We start from the raw sequence: 20,518 nt of genomic DNA on the forward strand, positions 1-20,518 counted from the left end.
GATTAAGAACATTGGTTTAAGTGATGTTTTAGGTCAAAATAGCACTCCCAATATGCTTATTGGCCTCAAATTAGGCTCCATGTCAAATATTAGACAAAAATGACCCCAAATGCCCGATTTTTCATCAAACCCCCTCAAAAAATCACCCAACGTGTCGACCTATGCGCTATGTCGGTGGTGTCGCCAGCCACCGACACGGCGACACCAGTTGACATGTCGGGCCTTGCTACTAACCCATATTTTTTTGTTTTGTTTTAATGGCGGGTTGGGCTTAAAAGACCTTCAAGGGGTATGAGTTTAGTGTTTAGGCCCCAATGTTGGGTTTAAATTGGCCCATTGACACCCCTACATCTAATTATATTACGAACAACCGGAGATTAGTGGGATATTTTTTTTTTTGGGGGCAATCATGAAAATTTGTCAAATATTAAGAAAGAATGAGTGAATGTCATCTTCAGTATCCATTTGAGTAAACTATTTCAAGCACTATTTTGAAAAAACCCCAAAAAAAGAAAAAAAAGCAAAAACCCCCAAAAAAACAACCCCTTAGATTATAGCTAGGTCCGGGCTGAAATCGGGCCAAAGAGAACACGGCACCCGGACTTGCCCACCACCAAGACTCTAGCGAGAGAATAGGACTAAGTGATGCACGGGACCGCCAGCATCCTCCAGCATTAAATGTCCGACAAGGCTCCAGCGAAGCAAAGGCCTCAAAGGCATTAAATGCCCTGTGACAAAAGAGTCCACAGGTGGCCCAAACGCTAGAGATGCACCACCCGTACATCAACCAGGGCAGGCACACAAGGCAAAGGGAGTGACTCACGCCACCAACAAATACAGCGATGTAAAGATCACCAAACAAACCACACGAAGCCACTCCACCCTCCATCTCACAACAACACCAAGGGCAGAAACATACAATCTAAGGAGCCAGTATATAATCTCTCATCAGCCAACGGGGAGCCACACACCTCCAGCCACCATCTCGAGTTTCTAACCCTCAGAGGATGATCTCATCATCTCTTGGGGTCTTGACCCTCAACGGAGTCCCTTATATGCGGCTTGAGCTAACTAGATCGCGGAGGTGGCTTCCCGTCCTCAGAGGCGGCCCATTTTCACATTGCTTTAGTCTCAAGAACAAGGGCTGGATTTGGAGCAAACCAAAGAGCCAAGATAACATTTCTTGCACCAACAAACAGTTATATTGAATTGTGTCGAAAACCATTAGGCAAAATAGTTTTTCCAGATTTGATTGAATTGTTCATGCCAATATACAGGTAGTACTTCCAGAATTTATTTATTTGGTTTAACCATATAAAGGAATTAATCACTGATGAATAAAGAGGTGTCTTGCATGAGTTCTTTGAAAATTATTATACTAGTTCTATTCCTGTATGTTTTGAAGACTTCGTAAGCTATTGAAGAAATTCATTACTAGCCTTTGTCTAAAAGAGAATGATATCAGGCATTTATTCAAAACATTTGTTACAAAGTCCCAAATGTTACAAAGTTCATCACTAACATTTTGAAAGCAACGACCAACACAAGAAGAAAGAAATTGGGCAAAACAAATGTTGATTTCCAATTGTTAACTTGGTAAGTGATCAATTTGAACATGCCAAGGGTCTTTGTGGAACTAGTTTCCATGCTTGATTTATAATGTCATCATGTATGAAAGGCCTCAAAGACCACATGAGGCAGTAACTCTGTAGCTCTGCTGATGATGACTTTAGACTTAAAGAACAGATGATCTTTTCCTGCAACAAAAAATTGATTTACATTCTAAAATTATTTTTCCTGTCAACATCATAAAAAAAGGATGGAGGCAAATTCAGATCCAAAGGCAGAGCTCACCTGCATCATGTAATCTTGTTTCACCATACTGTAAATAGTCCCCATTATAGAAGCATAATCTGTAAATTCAAGTTTATGAATGCTTTGCAATTCCACTTCCTCCTGAAACATAGAGAAAAGTTTGCTATGAGTCCAACAACAAACATATTGGGTTACATAAACCAGAAACAAAAGGTTGCATTTATCTATTTTTCCATTAGTTACAGAAAGAAAAAAAGAACTGAGAAAATCAGACAGGTTGACACCCCTTTTTTTTTTTTGGGTTGCCTAGTAAAGTAAAAAGAGAGGGTAACACAAATGTTATTTTTTTTTATGATTAGAAAGGCTATCCTAACATAGCTCACACCAAAGTTCCAATTAAAGCAATTGTCATGAACACCAAAGCAAGCCATGTTGGCTCCTAGGAGCCCATAGAACAGTCAGGCAAGTTCAAGGAACCCTAGCTGAGCACCATACTTACCAGAAAATATGCTCCATTCCTTTTAGGTTTTTTTTTGTTTCCTTATTATAAATTTCCCTTTTATTCCATTTCCTCCTTTGTGTTTCCCATTCTAACCCCTTGTCAAATTGTTTTGACCTTTTCTATTGTGGGAATAAAGCTGGTGAGTGATTTGCTGGCTATGCAATGCCTTGAAAACTGTGTCAATCATGAAACCTATTAATCTAAAATTGATTCCAATCAGATGAACAACAATAACCTAGCGGTCCGTGCATGAACAACATTACTGCAGCATTTGATATTCACCTACAATATCAATTTGAAAGTCAGCAAGCAACATAGTGGGTGATTACCTCCAGTTCGTCGGACTGTTTCTAAATGTACAGGAACAGGATTAAGAAGAGAATTATTTGAATGCCCTTCATCAGACACACAGAACAAAACAAAGAAAAGGAAGAAAGCCAAAGCAGGACCGAACAATGATAGCTTGTGTAAAATTTCCTTCAAGTACAGATGGTGCTTCTTTCCTTTCTCTCACCCACCGTCCCAGCTTTTTCATTTACTTTGCATTTCATCATGATGGTTTAGATAAGCCAAATGCCAAATTTGCAACTCAAACTCAACCGTATACCTCATGCATTGGCATTAAGCCGCACATGAGTTCAAGCACATGTGCTGTACTCTTTGATCTTTGTGCTTTCCCTTATCCTGAACTTTTTGAAGACCTTTTTTCTCAATTGCAAGCTGATTTTGTGCCGAAGCTTGACATGTGAACAAAGACCATCCGATGAGTAGCATTTGTGCCCCATTGAATATAAACATGGCTGGACCTAAGCAATCTACGGCAATATGTTCACAAAATGTACTCAAGAATTCTCTGTCCAATGAGTTTCCAAGCCAAAATAAACCATGTGTGCAATACAAATAAAGGCAGCTTTACTTTCTAAGGCAGCTTTACTTTCTTGTCTGCATTTATTATTGTTAATATACTCTTAAAATTGCACACAACTGAATGTTCATGCCTCAAGCAAGAAGATGCCATATTACCTGGGTGCACTGTTTCTTTAAAACTTTCAAATACCCCAGAAAAGTATAAAAACTCATAAACCATAAAATTTTCCAATAAATTAGGAAAATAAATTGTTAAATGGGTAAATGAAATGAGTGTTTATACTTTATATATCCAAAAAAAATGAAATGATAAGCAAAGAAAGGAATACTAACCTCTTCAAAAGATGTGCCTTGAAGTAACAGCCCACCATCAAAATGATCCGAAACATCTGATGAAATTTCATTTGAAGTTCGCAATACACTAATAATTTCATCTATGATGCAATTGAGTTCATTGAGCAGACCTTTTGCTGTCGCACAGAAAACAATTTTAACACCAGTACCTCATCCAAACAAAAGAAATACTCATTGAAAGATATAAAACCTTGCTGTGGGAGCAATCCAAGTCATTGAAGGGGCACCTGGCAACAAGGTGCCCTAGGCATGCAATATATGACTTATGTAATATAGGAATGATGATTTTATATAACTATACTTATATGCAAACCAACATAACAAACCAACATAACAAAGCAAGCATGGGATAAAACACAAGTAAGTTCATCACAAAAACAAAATAATAACAAATCAATGTAAACTGTAAAGTCATGAGTCAACAAAGGAGAGTTGCCACCTTGGATCCAGAAAAGAGTTTGGATGCCTAGATAACACCTCGACAAATATGCTACTAACTAAAACATCTCCCAAGAAGTAAACTAACAAGGTGTTGCAAAAAGGGTTCATTAATTGACTAGTTAAAGTGAGACTAAAGAATGGAGGAAATATCCCAATGTTATTCCAGATATAATATAAGGCTTGCCTGAAAGCCTAACACTGATATAACTATAAAGCAGTTGATTGTGCATTGGATAAAGTTGCAAGACTAGTAGAGCTGGGGCTAGCCTGCTCCTGCACATCTGAAGATGTTTATACAAAGACTGGATGCCAAAAGATTGAGAACCCTGGGATTCAGAAAGAATCAAGTATGAGAAAGGGTGTGCATGAATCCTTTTGTGTAAGTTCTTTCAAACCAGAAATGCTTGTTGAGTATATCAGAGCATTAACTATGTTTCCAAATGCTGGAGTTGATAGGCTAGAACTTGTCATACTCAGGTGCAACTACTGGCTGTCCATCGATCAAGGGGGATCTTCTTTGCCAACATTCCAACTGTGTGGCAGTTTGTTGGAGAATGAAGCTGACAGTTCAACCTTTGCAGAAAGAGAGAATTCAAACACAGCTGCTGAAGATTCTGCACCAATACCTGAGAATGATGATGTACAATCTGGGGAAGTTAAATTTAAGAGTCGTGGTGGCTCTTTCCATAAGTGTAAGCACATCTCAGAGGATGGTGTATGTCCTTTCAAAAGAGAGAAGCTTGTCAGAGTCGATGGCTGGGAAAAAGGTTACATTAGCCAATGATGGTAATGAATTGGTCGACAGGAAGTCAGTTTCCTTGTTGCTGGGGAAAAAATGTAAATCTGGTGATTTCATTACTGATGATTCAGTGATTCAAAATAGGCAAAGAAGTATTTCCTTATCAGGAGCTGCTGATACTGACTCTGCTCGGCCCAAGGAGTCTTTAAAAATTGGTGAATCCATCTGTAGAGTAGCAAATAACTGACTGGATCCTCTCCAATCCTTGAGTGTAGTTGTGAAAGGCTATATAAAGCTGCAGTTAAGGGGGATCAGAACAGAGATACTTGAGATGGTGATGCTGTATCTCCAAGAATTCCTGAACAAAGAAGACAGGTAATCCTTCCAATGGAGCACTCATCCCCAGAAGAGATGCTGTCCTAACTTCGCTTGGCTGCCGGGACCCATGAAAGGCTATAGTTTTCTGACTACCATAACAAGTTTCTTCTATGAATTTCAGGAATTTTGTTTGCCTTGATAGTCGGCAAGTTCTTGGAAGCACAAAATACCTTTAGAGAAAATGGCTGGTAAAAGGAAAAAACCACCCAACTCTAACATGGACTCTGGAATCATATAGTTTTGAGGATATGCAGGATTCTTACTGGACTGACCATATTGTCCAGATTAGTTCTAAAGAACAACAATTGGAAAAATCCCAGATGAGAAGAGGAAGGCCTAGGAAAAGATGTTCATGCTAACAAATGAAGGTAACAATTCTCATCAGTGCATTCCTGCACTGAACATTGAGCAGCGAAATCCTGATTACTATGCTGAACAGCCAGTTGAATTTTCAGTGGACAGTGTGGGTGCCAATTCCAAGGACCACAACTCACTAGCAGCACTAACATTGAGCTTCTCTGAGTCTATTGCAGATTCTATTCCTTCAGAAAAGAATGTGAATATAATGTTTAAAGACTTCGAGCCTCTGAGGGAATCAGACAGAGAAGTGCTGAAAACTAGTAATTGTGCAAGAGTGGCGTTCAAGAGGCATACTGATGCAGCGATAGCTCTCAGTAGAGCGGGGAAATTTGGCATTTTTGGACCAGTGCATGTCAGCTACAGATTGATGTCTCGGCCATCAACATCTGCTGAGGATTTGGCTGTTGAGATGCAGTTCTTAGAGTGTGCGGTAACACAAGGCATAGAGGGTATGACACCTCAACTCACAGAAGAACTCGCACAAGGCCTAGAAGATATGGTACTAGAAGGTATAGAAGATGTGGAATCACAAGGAATAGATGATATGTATATGGTACCACCACTTATTGAAGATGTAGCACCTCAAGGCATAGAAAATGGAGAATCACAAGGCATAGAGGACATGGATATGGCACATTATTCATAGAAGATGTGGCACTGCAAGGCATGGCAGAGGTACGGCACCACAAGGCATAGAAGATGTGGAACCACAAGGCAGAAAGGATTTGGCACCACAACGAGTAGAAGACACGGAATCACAATGCATAGAAGATGCAGCAATGCAACACATAGAAAATGAGGTACCACAAGGTATTGAAGATGGGACACCACTAGGAATAGAAGATGCGGCATCGCAAGGAAGAGAAGATGGGACACTGCAAGGCATAGAAGAGGGGGCACTGCAAGACATAAAAGATGATGCACAACACCTTAGAGAATATGGGGCTCTGCCAGGCATAGATGGTGTGTTACCTGCAGGAGGCAACAAAGACATGGCACCACAGGCCATAGAAGATATGGTACCACAAGGCCTAGAAGACGTGGCACCTGCAGGAGGCTGTACATACTTGATTTTTTTATGTTGCAGATATCATTCTGCTTGAAGATTTCAGGTCAGGTGGTGGATTCAAGAATGATGTAGATTCCATGTAAAATGTTGAAGAGCCACTGAGAAGGGGGGAGGGATGTTAAATGAAGGGCTGCTGAAGGTGATAACTGTTGGATCAAACGTATTTTCAGCATCCTCTTTGTTTGAAAGACTCATGGAATTCATTGCAATCAATATATAAGACAAAAAACTATGCAAGGAAAACCACAAATAGAATCCATTACATAAAATCCACAGTTACAGACTATAATAAGCATATCATCACAAGGCTTCAAAAGGAAACCATGAGATAATCACTTATATAAAATGCACGATTATAGACTAAAATATGCATATTAACCTCCAATGTGTTTCCCCTTGTCTGAATATTTTACAGATAGATATTCCCCAAGGCTTACTGGAGGTGGGATAAAGTTTATGTGAAGACCTTAAGGAAAAGATATTAGGCAAGTGAAAAAGTGAAAACAATACCAAAGCCACCTTTTCATATTTCCTCTATCAGTGGCTGAGTGTTAGATTGCCAAAAATTAACTTATCATTTAAGGCAGAAAAAAAGGAGCAATAATTACAGGATATGTAAACCAAAATTGACCTGTTTATTTGATCACGCCCATCAAACTACATTCTTCAGCCTCGTCAGGGAATTAACATCTCATTTAAGGAATTAAAAAAAAAAAAAAAGAAAAAAGCGCTAAAATTACAAGAGATCTAAACCAAAATGGACCTGTCTAGTTGACCACAACCATCAAACTAGATTCTTCAGCTTTGTTAGGGAAGGCAAAAAGCCAGCACCAAAGCATATCAGAGTTGTGATTAAGGAATAGACAAGTCACAGGATATAATTAAACTTCACGCAATCATCTTAACATATCTATTAGCACGAGATATTAGAACCATCATAACGCCAAATCATGTTTTTTCTCCATGTATTTTCTTATAAAGTACATTAATCAAAAGGAATAAAATTAAAGGAGAAGGCATGGCAGTGTGAGAAGGCTTTAAATATAAGGTTCTCAAGAACCTTAATTAAATGCAACAAACATGAATATTTTTTGAGTGAGAAAAGATTTATCAAAAGAAATTGCAGTATAACATAGAGAAACAAATATAAAGTTAACAACAATAACGCAATAATACTCATTAGTCTCCAACATTAAAAGATTGATCCCCAAAATGGTATTTGTATTCACATTGCAATCTATCCATGTGGATAAACAGATACATTCAGTTGTATTCTAGAAGAACACTAGAATCTCAACTAGAGCTGATTAGAGGAAAAGTCTAAGTTGTTGTTCTAAAGAGACAGCATACTTCTATTCTAGAATCATATTGTCAGTTGAAAATGAATATAACGTTCACAGATTTTTGTGGGTTTGATGGTTTAAAAGACTAGGATCTAAGTAGCAGGTTTTCAGGAACTCCAAGCAAAAACAGGTTGTGTAAAATTATGATCCCTAAAAGTGGGGTCTATAACAGTGATCAAATGCACTGTTGAGGGGAAGGGGCCTGTGGAAGAAAACCAGGACAGAAGCTAATAGATTGGAGCTGCATCGATGGATTCGTAGCTAGGCTTCCTAGAGAATCAAATAGGGTTTACAATGGATCAATGCAATTTAAAATAAAAAGGGGAAAAGGGGTTAGGTTTGCTGAATCTTCTCACTTCGGTTGCAGCCTTCACTGGCAGCAGCTTGAACGGTAGATCAATGGTCAAAACCTCAAAAGGATGATGGATATTCAAGCACTTGACTAATTCCACAGTCAGACTAGGAGCTTGGATTTTAAACACCAACAACCTGGACTTTAACCACCAAGGAGCATGCACCTTAGACTTTAAACACCAACAAGGAACACAATCTAGATGTGAAGTGTTAAGATAAGCATGATTGACCCCTTCAGTGGTAAACACATTATGTTGGGTCCACCATAGATTGGATTAGATTTTATTTTATTTCCTTAGCTCCTATTAAATAGATTAGGATATTATTTTCTATTTTCTGCACTTTATATTTTTATGTAGCTTGACTAGCAAGCAATACTTGGGAGATTTGTCAAGCAAGTCTATTTTGGGATGGTAATATTTGAAGATCTTATAACCAGATCTAGGATATTTTGAAAATCACTCTAATCTGAATAATAAATACACTCTGAAGGGGAGAGCTGCATCTGGCACAACTCTCCATTCTCTCATCCTTCTCCATATCTTCTTCGCCACCATGTCTTCACTCTTCCTTCAGCTCACTATTATTTCTAGTTATTTTAATTTTAATTCTGTTACATGGTACCAGACTGAAATTATAAATACTTGTCGGTCTGAGAGTCGTTTCAAGGTTTTCTTGTTTGTGGTGAAACCCTAATTCATATAAGAAGAAGCTAAGCTTCTGATGAAGATTGACGAATTTACATGACAAATCACAACCGATATCAATTCATCTTGCTGCTGTTGTTGCAACCAATTTGGTTTCATAGTCTGAAGATAAATCTGCTGTTGACCTGCGATGGGACTGTTACTCTAATATATGCTCTTCCTCTGGAATCCCACCCCCCTGTTGCTGGTTGCTAAACTGCTGCTTGAAAGCTCTTCTCTACCCTTTGCAACTGTCACTTGAACCAAGTTTGGAGGATTGCCCATGGGATGATTTTTTACCTATAATACTGCCTATGGCAACTTTGTTTTACAGTAATTTGGTAACCAGCAAGCCCTTATCTTATTGCCATCTTATTTGCTCCTTTAGATCTTGTCCCACTACGGAGCTACCTAGTTTTATTCCTAATACTAAGCCGGACCAGTTTCTATTTTTGTTGGTTTTGGCTTCTGTATGCCTTTGGGTTTGGAATAAACTGCTAGTACACTGAGTATGCCTTTGTTCTACTGTTTTTACCTCTTGTGTGCCTCTGGATTAGAAATATACAACTACAATAGCACAGTGATTGACATAAACTGCTGATACAATCTTGGTTTTGCGATATATTGCTGGGTCTTGAATTTGTGCAAGTACCACCTCTTGCTTAAGATACATTGCTGGCACAACCTTTGTTCTGAGTTATCCCACTAAGCTATATTGCTGATACAGTCCCTGTTTGAGTTATATTCAATGGCTGAATCAAAGTCCACTTCTGATATTCTACAACTTCAGATGTTTTTTTTTTAGGGTGTTTCTGTGATGATCTACGGTGCTGGAGATTACCTTGAAGATCAATTTTGATCCACCAGTTAAATAAAAACTACAGGTTGGATTACCTAGTAACTGCAACATTCTATTTTTTATTTATATACTTAATTCTAACTCACTTGTATGAGGTTGAATTGCTGACATCCCCTGATCAAGTTAATTACTAAGTTGCCATTATCTTCCTTGGTGGATGACAGGCCATGTCAGTTTGGTATTTTCTTTGTCATTGGGTGGGATGATTGAAGATCGAAGATATATCTAGTTTTATTTACCATTCTTTTGAGATTTGGTTATTAATTGCCACGCACAATGCTACATGTGAAGGGGAGATTAAAAACTTACTTTATCTACTCCAGGCTTGTATTTGAATATGGTACTTTATAGCAACAATATCAACCTTCTTGGTCCGCAAAAACTTATATTGCCTTTTTTCCACCTACTTGGTCCGCAATAAACAATACATTTTTTTACCTACCTAATTGGTCCACAATAACCCATACAGTCTTTTATCTGTCTACTTGGTCTATAATAACCCATACCATCCTTTTACATATCTACTTGTCTACAGTAACCCATATTGCCTTTTACCTACCTACTTAATCCTCAATAACCCATATTGCTTTTACTTACATAATTGGTCCATAGTAACCAATACTATCTTTTACCTACTATATTCTTACCTATTACTTGCCTTCTTGCAAGAGCTTATATGTTAACATTGGAGCTACAATTTTTATTTATTAGTGTGGAGATTCCTTCCTACTACCGACATTATTTGGATAGTGTCTTTGATGATCCTGTACTTATGGATTCGGTTCTTCATCAATACTGCCAATTGTTCTCATTAAGTAATTATTGGATGGTTCGTTCGACATGAAGAATTAGAGATTGTTTTTTATAAGTTGCTATTGATTATCTCAAGAATGAAGTTCCCTTGGTGTTTATCAGTGTCTGCTGTTGCTACTTGTGTTTAAGAAGATGGAGGTTTTAATATATGTTCCTTTTATTCCAAGCTGGAGCCTTTGATATGTATACTCTAGCTTAAGGGGGAGTGTTAAGATATAATTTACCACTTCAATCCACCATAGATTGAATTAAGATTTTATTTTATTTCCTTAGCTCCTATTTAATAGACTAGCTTATTATTTTCTATTTTCCGCACTTTCTTTTTTTATGTAGCTTGACTAGCAAGCAATGCTTAGGAAGGATTTATTTCCCTTCCTTCTTATTACTCCGGACTCAAGGAAGTCTATTTTAGGACAGTAATATTTGAAGATTTTGTAACCAGATTTAGGGATATTTTGAAGATCGCTCTAATCTAAAAACTTTCCAATAATGAATACACTGCTGAGGGGGAAAGCTACATCTGGCACCATATCTTCTTCTCCACCATGTCTTCTCTCTTCCTTCAGCTCTCTATTATTTCTAGTTATTTAAATTTTAATTCTGTTACATGAAGCACTAGACAAAATCTCACACTGGAGAAGAAAGGCACCAGCAGCTTGCTTAGCACAAAGTTGATTAAACTTATCTGTTCTATTGCTGCCAACTGATAGGGTCTAAAATAGAGAAGGGCCTTAAAGCCAATTACAATGCCATAATTATACTAAGAAAAGAAAAGTCAAAATAAGCATAACAGTGACTTTAGCCTATGCATGGATGTCTGAGGATCCTACTCGCAATCTAATTAAATCATGTGACCTTTAACTGATGAAATACCTCAAGTGAACAATTGAACCAGCATTGAACCTGTTGAATTTCTAAAATAAATAAATTATGTAATAAGAACTAAGTTCGTGTACTGCCTAATTACCCCAACTCTAAGCCCTCAAAAGAGGCCCATAACATGTGAAACCCTAGCAATCGACAACAACAACAACAACAACAATAAGCCTTGTCCCAACTAAATGGGGTCGGCTACATGGATTCTTGCCCTCCAATCAGTTCTATTCGAGGCCATGCTAGATACAAGGCCTAAGCTATACATATCATTTCTCACCACTTCTCCTAAGGTTATCTTAGGTCTACCCCTAGCTCTTCTAGTTCCTTCAATATGGATTATATCACTTCTCCGTACAGGAGCATTTATAGGTCTCCGTTGAACGTGGCCGTGCCACCTCAAACGACTTTCTCTAAGCTTATCACTTATGGGAGCAACTCCCAGCCCAACTCTAATATGATCGTTTCTTATCTTATTCATCCTAGTTTTGCCACTCATCCATCTTAGCATCCTCATTTCTGCTACACTGAGTTTATCTATATGATTCTTTTAACAGCCCAACACTCGCACCGTACATCATAGCTGGTCGAACAACGGTCCTATAAAATTTTCCTTTAAGCTTTAATGGAATACGCCGATCACATAAGACCCCGGACGCACCTCTCCACTTCATCCACCCTATTTTAATTCTTTGGGAAACCTCATCTTCCAAATCACCTCTTTTACTTATGATTGAACCTAAGTACCTAAAACAATCACTCGAGAAATCTCTTTATCGTCAAGTATCACCACCTCATCATCCCGCCGATCATGACTAAAGTTACAAACTAAATATTCGCTTCGATCTACTAAGTTTAAAGCCTTTGATTCCAAAGCTAATCTCCATGATTCTAATTTGGTATTAATCCCCACTGGGTCTCATCAATCAACACAATATCATCCCAAAAAGCATACACCGGGGACCTCATCTTGAATGTCTTTGGTTAATTCATCCATTACCAGTGCAAATAGATATGGGCTTAAAGTTGACCCGATGTAGCCCAACGTATCGGAATTCATTACTGTCCCCCCACGCCCAACACTAGTCACCGAACCATCATACATATCCTTAACTATATCATATATTTACTTGCAACACTTCTCTCTAGTACTTGCCAAATTAACGCCAGGGACTCTATCATAAGCTTTTCTAGGTCAATAAATACCATATGAAGATCTTTCCTACATCTCATACCTTCCATAAGTCTCCTAATTAAGTAAATAGCCTCCGTTGTAGATCTTCCGGCATAAACCCAAATTGGTTCTCCGTAACATAGTTAAGTGTCTCAAACGGGTTTCAATTATTCTCTCCCATAATTTCACGATGGCTCATCAATTTAATGCCCCTATAGTTATTACAACTTTGAATATCTCCTTTATTTTTGTAAATTGGAACCACAACACTTCTCCTCCAATCATTTGGCATTTTCCCTGTGCTCATAATCTTATTAAACAACTTAGTCAACCAAACTAGTCCATGGGTTCCTAAGCTCTTCCATACTTCAATTGGGATTTCATCAGGACCTTGTGTCTTGCCGAGTTTCATCCTCCTTAAACCCTAGCAATCGAGGGCCCAACAAATATAAATACCCCAACTGCTGGATTATTCCGAGGTAAAAAGACCTAAATGAGTTATGACTTATGAATCAGAATCGATTTTGGTATGCATAACTGAATACAGATAGATACCCAAACCCCATGATTGAAGTATTCTTTTAATGAAGGACAGACCCTAAAACCTTCCACCTCCCTCTTCAATTTCAAATCTGAATAGAAGTACCAACACATGCTGATTGTTTTCTAATTCATACATCATTCAATTTAATTTTAATTTAATAAACAAAGTAGGGCTCTTCATCTTACATCTCCTAGGACATGTCTTGGCTATAGAATCCTCCCATGCTTGGTATAGAACCTTTAATATGATGTCATGCAACTTGCTAGGAGAGGGGCAAAATACAGAGAAGGTAGTAAACAAGTACCTTTAGCTAAATAATCTTGAAGTCCTCGTTGGCTATCACGTACTTCTATATGCATGTCAAGAGAAAATGTATAAGTAAAAAAGCAATAATAGCACCTATTCCCCAAAAAAATATCATCCATCCAGTAAAACAGGTCGGAAGTCCTAGTCCCTTTTTCTTTGATCAATATGATGATCAAAGTAAGGCTGGGGGAGACAGGAAGTAACATCAAATTTAAACTTCAAGTGAAACAACACCAAAAAACTACTTGATCGTAATCCTTGCAGTATTTTTAGCAATTGACAGACCACTAAGGGATGAATAAATCTTCAAAAGCAGAAAAAGCTTAAAAAATACTCATCGGTAGCCATTTATGCATGTGCAATGGTGTGTTGGGTGAAGAGTGGGCTAGTTTTCCCACAACATCATTTCTCAACAAGGCTCCTAACCCCTGCTCTACGCCTTCTCCCCCACACCGCCAAAAAACCCAAAAAAAGTGACCATAAGAAAGGGGGAGAAAGAATACACTTGGAGAATATATAGTTAAAATTAAGAATGAAGAGCAAAGCAAAAGAAGAACCAGGGACGGACCACCAAAATTTTGTTGTGCTTCATTTGTAGTTGAATACTGCTGTTAACATAGTAACTAATTATCTACTGTACAAAGCACTTGCAAGCTTGACAATACACTTAGCAGATGAAATTTGTTAATGGCCACGACATGCTATTTATATAAAGTTCACCAGCTCTTAAAGTGCTCCAAGAACTTCAGTGCCTTTGCCAAGGGAAGAGAACTGAAATTGCCACTATTTTAATCACTTTTAATTTGGTTTGAGCCAATCCACCAAAACCGCTCAACCCATTGTCATGTGATACTTGTCAATTCTAAGCATCAAATCATTAAATTTTAAAATGACTGAGATCCTTACACTTGTTTATGTTTTGTACAGCATCATGACCATTTATACATTCAGCCTGGACATATGACTTCAATCTCTTAGTTTCATTAGCTTTTATAATAGCACCCGCCACTTCAGATGTCTTGTATACTGCAGGCCTCTGAAGCATCTCTGTTCCAAAAGACATAAATGAAAGGAAACATGACAGAACTCATAGTCGCACTATAGCAAGCGCAAAAAATAACATGAAGTATATGAGTTCTCACCAACAGCTTCACGAAACCCAACAAGAAACCTACTCCCAACTGATACAAGCTCCTCAAACTTTGTGACCCTGCATAAAGTACAACATTGTTAGAGCATAATTTAGTTTGATTAAAAAAAATTAAATGAATGATGTGTCCCACTGGAGATTAGATTAGGCAATCTCAGCAAAATATTAAGCGTGAACATAGCCCTTTCCAGATCCTCCAAGGAAACAAGAATTACAAGTTAATGCAACCACTGATTTGAACAATTAAACAATGCACATTCAACATACTGCAGCATAAACTCTGACAAAATAGAGGATGCCTTATCCTCCAACTCCAACACTTTTTTCTCTTTATTATCCATCTGAGATCACCACAGCCAAAAAAAAGAAGTGCAGGATCTAATCAGTTACCAAGATGCTAAAAACTCCAAAATCAGATGTATTAATGATCATTATTTCAAACTCCAATATCAGACGTATTAATGTCATTATTCCAAACGGGTAATTTGCTTTTCACTTACCAACGTAGATGACGATGGTCACAAGTATTTCCTGGAATGGTTTAGGCTGACCTTAAAGCTACAATCAACCTCACCCCAATCAACAACATTTGATCAATAGCCTGAAACAACTAAAGCATTAGAACAACCATGCAGCACAAATCAAAAGTGATGTAAACAAAGAAAGGCTAGAAAAGGAAGGGATAAAGTGATACTACAGCACAAAGAAGGAACTCCAAAAGAGAGAGAGAGAGAGAGAGAGAGAGAGAGATGGTTACCCTCAGTTTTTCATTAGAGAGGGCATTGGATAAGTGAAACAGGTTAGGGTATCCCAGGTCCAACCTAAACCAACCTGGCTTCTCGGGATGACTTTCCATAAGACCATCATTAAGAGAAACAGGCTAATCTCCAGGTCGTTGTAAGTAAGTATAGGAGAGGCAAAATGCTATACCAAAAAGTATCCGTCTGACTCAGTTTGAGAATGTAAAAAATCAGTTAAAAGAATCATAAACAGTAAAAGGCCAGAACAGGATATACTTCTCTAGTCTAAGTGTATGTTTCAAAATTTCAGGACTAGAAATGATCTCATCCACCTTAACGCTCGAGCAAAATTGGGGGCAAAGAGCTGCAAAGAAAATTGAAGGTGCTGCATGTGGCTACAGTTAAACCATGTGCAAGTTTAAAAGGTGTAACCCTAATATTACCTGGTCTTCAAAGTGTGGCCCCTCAGTATAACCCACAAGTCAGATTGCCAGGTTATTTAAACCAGGCTGGGAAAGGTGGTTATACTGCAGACCGTATCCAAGCCAGAATGTTTGATTGGTCATGAAGTTTTTCAACTGATTTCAACATTTGAGTAAGGCAGCTAGGATCAGTGAAGAGTTATAACTAATTGCTTGAAACCAATTCTGGAAATAACTGGTACAGTTTTAATAGAGAACAAGAAGCAGCAGAAAGGAGCTTTCAACCAAACAAACAACCTACACTTATATTTCTTATGAGTGGGAGTAATTTATTTTTAAAAATAGTTCTTTATGTGTACTATTTACCTTCGAGGGATTTATCTCATTTACTTTCAAACATTAGAAAGAGCGATCAAGTTTAATTAAAATCAATTTCAGCCAACAGTTTCATGTTCTTCCTTATTTCCTTATTCATTTGGCATTGGAAAAGTTCTTGGAGCAACCGATGCAGGACTACTATCCATCATTGCTCAAGCAGACATTGAAGCAGATCATTTAATTTGTGCATCAAAAAGGGCCTTATGACCCAAAAAGTGGCAAACAAAAGGTAACGACATCTATTGGACTAACTCTCACATAAAATAAATAATAAAAAACTAAACAACAGAAACCAATAGAAATGTAAAGAAGACCAAGCAACCAGCAGAGAAAATGGATCCATAAACAAGTAAACTCAATATCAGTGTAATGGATGATTCAAGTAACTAGGCAAGCAAAAGTCTTTAGTCCTGACCCATGTTAGGTCTGGTAATTCAAAATCACATAGAAATTAAAACCATTACACAATGGATAATGATTATTATCTCAAGTCCATGAGATTCTGAGTCATAGTTCTTTGCTACCAGACTTAAAACCATGAATTCAGGTGAAATGCATTTGGGTCATCCTCATTTTTTGCAGTTTCCTCTTCTGCAGTTTCCTCCTCCCTTTTTCTGGGTAATTTTAATGAAAGAAAAGAAGTGTCATAACCAGTGCACAAGGTTCGCGCATTTAGGCTGTCTTTGGGATGATTTTCATTTTTTTTTTTTTTTTACCTTTTTTAAAAAATCAATACTAAAACTCATTTTGGATCAAAATATGAAAATCATTAGGCAACCAATCCGTAAAATAGTTTTTTCACCGAAAAGTACATTTGGCATTACCTTCCAGCAATTTTTTTTTCTTTCTAAGTTTTAAAACTTCTATTGGAAAAAAATACATATAAATCCTCCCCTACCATCAATTGTAGGTCATTCTTCATAGCATTTCATAAGTTTAATACCAATCAACACATAAAACACTAAACCCACAGGTCCACCAATTATATGTCATACCGAGTAACAGTAAGAAAACAGTTAATGCACAACCAAAACATATAAACCAATCATCAATCCTCATAGGCTTCCTTCATTTGGAATGCAATTTGTATCCAATACGCTTCCCATTGTCGTTGTTGCGTACCACCTACTACATTTGCAATGTCAGGAGAGAGTAACAAGGAAAGTCAAAGTAGGTTATTTTCTAATAGCTCTAGATGACAGAAAGGGAAAAAGAAAGATACGGAAACTAAAATGGATAAGGCCAGTTAATTAGAGCATCTATAGGAAAGTGGATAACCAAAATCAAGCACCACAAGAAATAGAGCAAAATAGGACGGATTGGTATGCATGAAATTAAGGAGAAGATTAAGAGCTTTAAAGTTATCCTAGCAGACAAGAAAGCATTTGAAATGCAGGTGTCTTTAGGACATGAAAACTTCAATTTCTGACTGACCTCAAGGGATTTGAGGTGTCTTCTAATGATCCAAGCTAGATTTGTAGGGGAATGAAACTAATGATAATTCTGAGCTTGTAGAGAATGGGTTATCAAAAGCAAAACACAAGAAGCTATACACACCACATGGCTTCATTTTTACACAAAAAGCTAACCATTTGCAGAGCTGGAGGATCCATTTCTTGACATTAAATGAAGATGATAGAACAGTAAAAGAATGATTTCATTCAATAACTCAGAAGGGGTTACATTAGCATATATAATGACAAGAGGCCAAACTCCAGAATAATTCTAAGCTGTCCAGCTGTACATTACTCTAACAACAGCTAGAGTGACTAGAGAATGGAGAGAAAACATATACTGTGGAAGATTTTGGATGCCTGTAAGAAAAGGCCAAATGTGAAGGTGGTGATGGCATTAATGTTAACAGTCAAGAATCTAAAGAACCTGTAAAGAAGAGACGCAGGGGCTGTGGGGCTCAACGACTGAAGCTCATCATTTAAGGTACAAAATGGTTGCAGAATACAAGGCCCAAAAGGAAGAAAAATGATGACCAGGATCAGCTCCTGAACCTATTGAAAGAAAACAACAGTTTTCTGCAGAAAGGGTACCTCATTCTGCAAATACACTTTGTTATGTTTCCTCATGCTTACCATATGTTCTTCATGCTTTTACTGCTGTAGAGTATAGTAACATTTGGTGTATATTCCAGATTCTAAGTGTTCGACCTTCTCCTGTGAGACCTTATGTCATGATGGATACTTCATTAAGGATGAGAGAAGCTCTCTCCCTCTCTTTTAGCATAAAAGTTGTCTTATTTGAAATGTTAGTTATAGGTTATAGGATCGCATTGCATTCCTATAATGCTGTTATAGAATTTTTGTTTTTTCTTTCAAGGGGTTTAGTTGATGATCAATGGATGGTATTTAGGTTTTGGACAATATTCAAGATAACAGATGTCAGTTTATTTGTTTTGTTTTGTGAAAGGATTCAATGCAATGAAATTATAATATTATTTTGTCTCATAAATCTTGGAATGTATCAGGATGATTTTACCCATCAATTGGCAAGGATCATTAACCCAATATGGCGTTGAAAACTTTCCAAGAAAAAATAACTGCAAAATGTGGGGAAGGGGTGGCAAATTGAGATCCACCAGACAAAGGAGTCATGTATCTATTCAATTATTGATTAGCTTCAATGGACGCCTATCTGTTGTTCCCCATTCCACGCACCAGTGAGTATGACTCCCTCTACCCACTACAAAAGAGGCCCTCATCCCACAAATTTCAGCAGACGATAAAATCTGTAGAACACTACAGAAGGTTCTTATTCACTCTTAATCACCATCTCTCTTTGTCTCTCTTCCTTTCTGGAAATCGATCATTTAAGTGCTTCTTAATCCCCATTTCATAGATTCTTCTCTCAGGGCAGAATTCTCAGTCTCTGTTTTCCATTCACCCACCAGTGACAAATGACCAACAAAACAGGCAATCAAAGCAAGCTAAGCCGATGTATCAGAACTTTAGAAGACGATCCTTAAAGACCTAAAATCCTAGAGATGGTAGCACATTAAATGTCACTAGAGGAGGAGGTGAAGCAGTAACCAGTGGAGGACAAGGAAGCGTTTACAGTGGAAACCATGAACGAAAGAACATAAGCTTGAAAAGCAGAGAGCTAAAACAAAAGAAAACCCAAGATGAAGAAGATGGCATCAGCCAGACAAGGTAAAAGAATCACAGGGTTTCATCCATAGATTAGTGTCTTCATATTGTAAACAAACCAACAATCACAGAGTCTCATCCATAGAATAGATAAACAAAGAGAAATGGAATCAAACCTTGACTGTTCGCACGCCCGAAATGAAGAAATACGTCTTGAAGAAGAATTCAAGAGATGAGAATGTCCTGACAAGTCAAACAGGAGAAGCTGAACAAGAGAGGAGCAACGTCTTTGGGGAGAATACATACCATTCAGGGGTTTATGGAGAAATAAAGAGGGAAAGAAAGAGAGCTTTCACTAAAAGGATGTAATTTACAATTTTAACCCACATATCATATCATCTCATACTATCCTACTATCATACTATAATATCATACTATCATATCCCCACCTTTTTTTTTTTTTTTGGTAATAATCATATCATCACATATCATATCAATATTATCAGCTATCATCTTATAATATAATATCATATCATATCATATCATATCATATCATATCATATTTTTTTTTTTGGTTAAAAGTGATTTTATTCAGGAGCAGAGCTCGAAGAAGAAAGGATACAAAGATCTTTCAACCACGGAGTGGAAACAGGCACTAAAGTCGTGCTCCTAGCCGACATTGCCTTCCTAGCTAGGTTATCGGCAATTGAGTTTGCCAACCTAGGAACATATTCAAAAACACATGACTCAAATCTACTCTTCTGAAACAGGATATCATCTAAAATGGGCCTAATTGTGATATGAGAGGACCACTGATCTTTAGAAGTAGGGCTGATAACTACCATACAATCTGATTGAATTATAATCTTATCTAGCCCATGTTCAGCTGCTTCAACTAAAGCTCTTCTAATTGCTAGTGCCTCCCCTTGGGTCCCAAAGCTTTGAAATTCTGATATGGCAAATACCGGTCTTCCCCCGGAAGTCCCCGCAAATAATTCCTAGACCTCCTTTAGGCTCACCTTTCTTCCAAGATGCATCACAGTTAATCTTGAGCCAATCTTGATGAGGGGGAATCCATACAATTGCTTGAGGTTGAGGAGGCCTTGCTGTATTTGTCTTTCCATATTTACTTTTCACTTTGTAGAACTCTTCAAACGCATTCAAAGCTTTTAGAAGCACCTCAAAAGGAGTATCTTGAGTCTTGGAGTAGATGAAGCTATTTCTAGACTTCCAAATTGACCATGCAATAAAGC

The 20,518-nt window shown here is 37.7% G+C and overlaps 1 protein-coding gene across 3 annotated transcripts; it reads right to left on the reverse strand.

The window, feature by feature from the left end:
• Positions 1-1,434: 1,434 nt before the first annotated feature.
• On the reverse strand, positions 1,435-19,615 carry LOC149018551 (FAD-binding protein). 3 transcript variants are annotated; one of them, XM_089152754.1, is made up of 9 exons: positions 19,442-19,531; positions 15,128-15,185; positions 14,895-14,968; positions 14,620-14,687; positions 14,384-14,524; positions 13,476-13,517; positions 3,518-3,654; positions 1,855-1,956; positions 1,436-1,757 (listed from the first exon to the last, which is right to left on the reverse strand). In XM_089152754.1, the coding sequence occupies exons 3-9, from the start codon at positions 14,966-14,968 to the stop codon at positions 1,605-1,607; spliced, it is 717 nt and encodes a 238-aa protein (XP_089008880.1). In that variant the 5' UTR covers positions 15,128-15,185; positions 19,442-19,531; the 3' UTR covers positions 1,436-1,604. The 3 variants fall into 3 exon arrangements, with proteins under 3 accessions (XP_089008877.1, XP_089008880.1, XP_089008878.1); XM_089152752.1 differs by having other exon boundaries at positions 15,128-15,228; positions 19,442-19,530; XM_089152751.1 differs by lacking the exons at positions 14,895-14,968; positions 15,128-15,185 and having other exon boundaries at positions 1,435-1,757; positions 19,442-19,615.
• Between the last annotated feature and the right edge of the window lie 903 nt (positions 19,616-20,518).

Source organism: Hakea prostrata, chromosome 4 (genome assembly GCF_041222555.1).
Source record: "Hakea prostrata isolate BN-2017 chromosome 4, UWA_Hpros_2, whole genome shotgun sequence".
NCBI lineage: Eukaryota > Viridiplantae > Streptophyta > Magnoliopsida > Proteales > Proteaceae > Hakea > Hakea prostrata.

What these genes read in the sequence shown, in the direction of transcription:
- LOC149018551 (XM_089152751.1), bottom strand. Translation starts at nt 19,569, where the DNA reads ATGTATTCTCCCCAAAGACGTTGCTCCTCTCTTGTTCAGCTTCTCCTG. An exon ending in TGTACAAAACATAAACAAGT is followed by an intron (nt 13,518 to 14,383) that starts GTAAGGATCTCA and finishes TGCATATAGAAG; the next exon opens with TACGTGATAGCCAACGAGGA. An exon ending in AAGGCACATCTTTTGAAGAG is followed by an intron (nt 1,957 to 3,517) that starts GTTAGTATTCCT and finishes TCTATGTTTCAG; the next exon opens with GAGGAAGTGGAATTGCAAAG.